At 35.5% G+C, this 2,226-nt stretch overlaps 1 protein-coding gene across 1 annotated transcript; it reads left to right on the forward strand.

The window, feature by feature from the left end:
- Nucleotides 1-268: 268 nt before the first annotated feature.
- LOC120428525 (transmembrane protein 120 homolog) lies at nucleotides 269-1,878 on the forward strand. Its single transcript, XM_039593554.2, has 3 exons — nucleotides 269-582; nucleotides 645-763; nucleotides 1,856-1,878. Exons 1-3 carry the CDS (start codon nucleotides 514-516, stop codon nucleotides 1,857-1,859), a joined length of 192 nt encoding a protein of 63 aa, XP_039449488.1. The 5' UTR covers nucleotides 269-513; the 3' UTR covers nucleotides 1,860-1,878.
- The last annotated feature ends 348 nt before the right edge of the window (nucleotides 1,879-2,226 follow it).

Consider the following 2,226-nt stretch of genomic DNA (forward strand, 5'->3'; position numbering starts at 1 on the left):
TGAAAATGGTCGAAATTGGCTGATTTCGTAGAGAGTTGCTCATTTGCGATTATTTATTCAGTTTAACAAACAGCGCCATCTTCATGTGATGGCAGAAAAAATCATAATAAAAAAAATTAAAATCTTATTAGAACCGTGCTTAAAACAGTCATCGAATTGTTGTGTAAAAGGTAAGCATAGGCTTAGGGTAAGCGTTATGGTGATGGAACAGGCGCGTTGAGCAATATGTGAATGCTCGTGCTTTGACAAATGTCAAAAAACACATTACCTGAATTTGATGTGTAGGTAACCGAAACGCGTAGCTTCGTTCAACATTTCTTCTCATTCTTTTGGAAAGTCTCTTGCGGTCAGTAAAGTGTTGTTTTAACTGGGGATGGAAAAAAGATTTGCCAAAATGCCGTTGAATAGTTTAAAACAATGAACCCATTGTCATTCAAAACAAATCAACTTTCGCCATAGAGCAACCTAAGTAAACCATTGAAATCAATATCAAAAACCTTATTTTAATACAATATGGAGCTGAACTTGGATGAATATGTAAAGGAGTGGACTGAATTGTCAAACGAGTATAAAAGTCTGGAGGTAGGCATCTTTCTTACACATTATTTTGGTGATAGGACAATTGTCATTTTCACTGATTGCAGGCTACAAACTCCACCTATTTGGATCTTCTCGAAAATTTGGAGGTACAGCAGGAGCAATGTACGAAGCAAATAAAACATCAACGCTACCGCATGCAACAGATTTCCAAAAATATCAAGCAGTAAGTCGCACAAAATTAATAATTTATTGCCTTTACTGATAAGATCGTTTGAGAGAGTTAACCAAATAGGCATCAATCAAAAGCCCATGAGCTGATAAGATAATTATTTCTCTTTGAAAGACTGCAATAACTAATTGCAGGTGTTTTGGAGCAACTTTGAAAGCAACGTTGCGTTTTCATAAGCGTTACGGGGATTACCTTGAGCAGACAGCTTGACACACAAGTTCATAATTCTCTTTAGGCGTCATCCATAAAGTATGTTACGCTCTAGGGGGGGGGGAGGCAAGTATTCGCGTGACAAAGTGTGACAAGGGGGGGGGGAAGCTTCGTAAGAGCGTGCCGTCACGCTAGGTTATTTTTCAATACTGTTTTTTTAATTGACGAATGTATTTTTAATTTTTTTGCATAACATTTTGTTTTTTTTTCTTTTTTTTATTTTGAGCACTCTTCAACCAAATCAACCGAAAGTTTAGATGCTTCTGACAGATAATTTTGAAGAGTTTCGGTAATTTCCTAATCCGAACAAATTGGTTGTTCTTAAATTAGTCAGCTAGGCATATGCAACTCGCTGTGTAAAGATAATAAAGATAATTACACTTGAAAATTCAGGATTGAACACGGAGAGACCGTGCCCAGAAATTTTAACAATTAAAATTGTTGATTTTACTTTCGTAAATTTTAACAAAAACGTACTTGTCACTGCCAATTTCCAGTTAAATTAACCAAAATTCAGTGTTAATTTAATAACCTGTTTGTTGCTAATGCTAAAGGCAAAAAGCTAACAGATTTCCCGAACTCGAATGAACGTGCTCGACTGTTAGCTTTTAGGCAAATCAAAAATTTTGCTGGTTGAATATAATTTACATTTGGTTGAATATTTAAAAGATTAACTTGGGTTTGTTTACGTCTGTCATTTGAAGTCAGGATTCGAACGAGAGCGGTCGATTTGTTGAGTTTGTGTTGTTAATTATGCAGCGAGAGGATGTGAATGGTGAAAATTACACTATTTGGCTAATGTTGAAGTGGCAAATCAAAGTGTTGCTACTGGGGAGGTGGAATTGGTGAGTAGGTTTGTTGATGATTTCTTTGCAGGTGATAAACTATGAAGAGCAAGAGACCTTCGCCATGAGGACCTCCAATGCGAGTGAGTTGAACACGTTATGAGAATGGTTGATGGAACGAGAGGGCAATAGAAGGGAAATGCGGGCCGAATCTTCACGGATAGAGCAGCCCGGGCAAATTTAACAAAATGTTGGTTAATCCAAGTAAGTATGGGTTTATTTGTGCACAATAATTTATCTAATGTGATTCTTATTAGAAAACTGATAAAACGGATAAAATCTTAATGAACCATTCTTTTTTTCAGAATCATCAATTATAAAATACATAGAAATGCAAACACATGACAACATAAAAAATAAAGATGAAGTAAAATATAAAAAAATAAAAATATATAAAAGAAG

The sequence above is a fragment of the Culex pipiens genome, chromosome 1 (assembly GCF_016801865.2).
Source record: "Culex pipiens pallens isolate TS chromosome 1, TS_CPP_V2, whole genome shotgun sequence".
Classification (NCBI taxonomy): domain Eukaryota; kingdom Metazoa; phylum Arthropoda; class Insecta; order Diptera; family Culicidae; genus Culex; species Culex pipiens.

Bases quoted from the DNA above. Each gene is read 5' to 3' on its own strand.
- LOC120428525 (XM_039593554.2), top strand. From the start codon at position 514: ATGGAGCTGAACTTGGATGAATATGTAAAGGAGTGGACTGAATTGTCA. The intron at 583-644 runs GTAGGCATCTTT...CACTGATTGCAG, and splicing joins ACGAGTATAAAAGTCTGGAG to GCTACAAACTCCACCTATTT.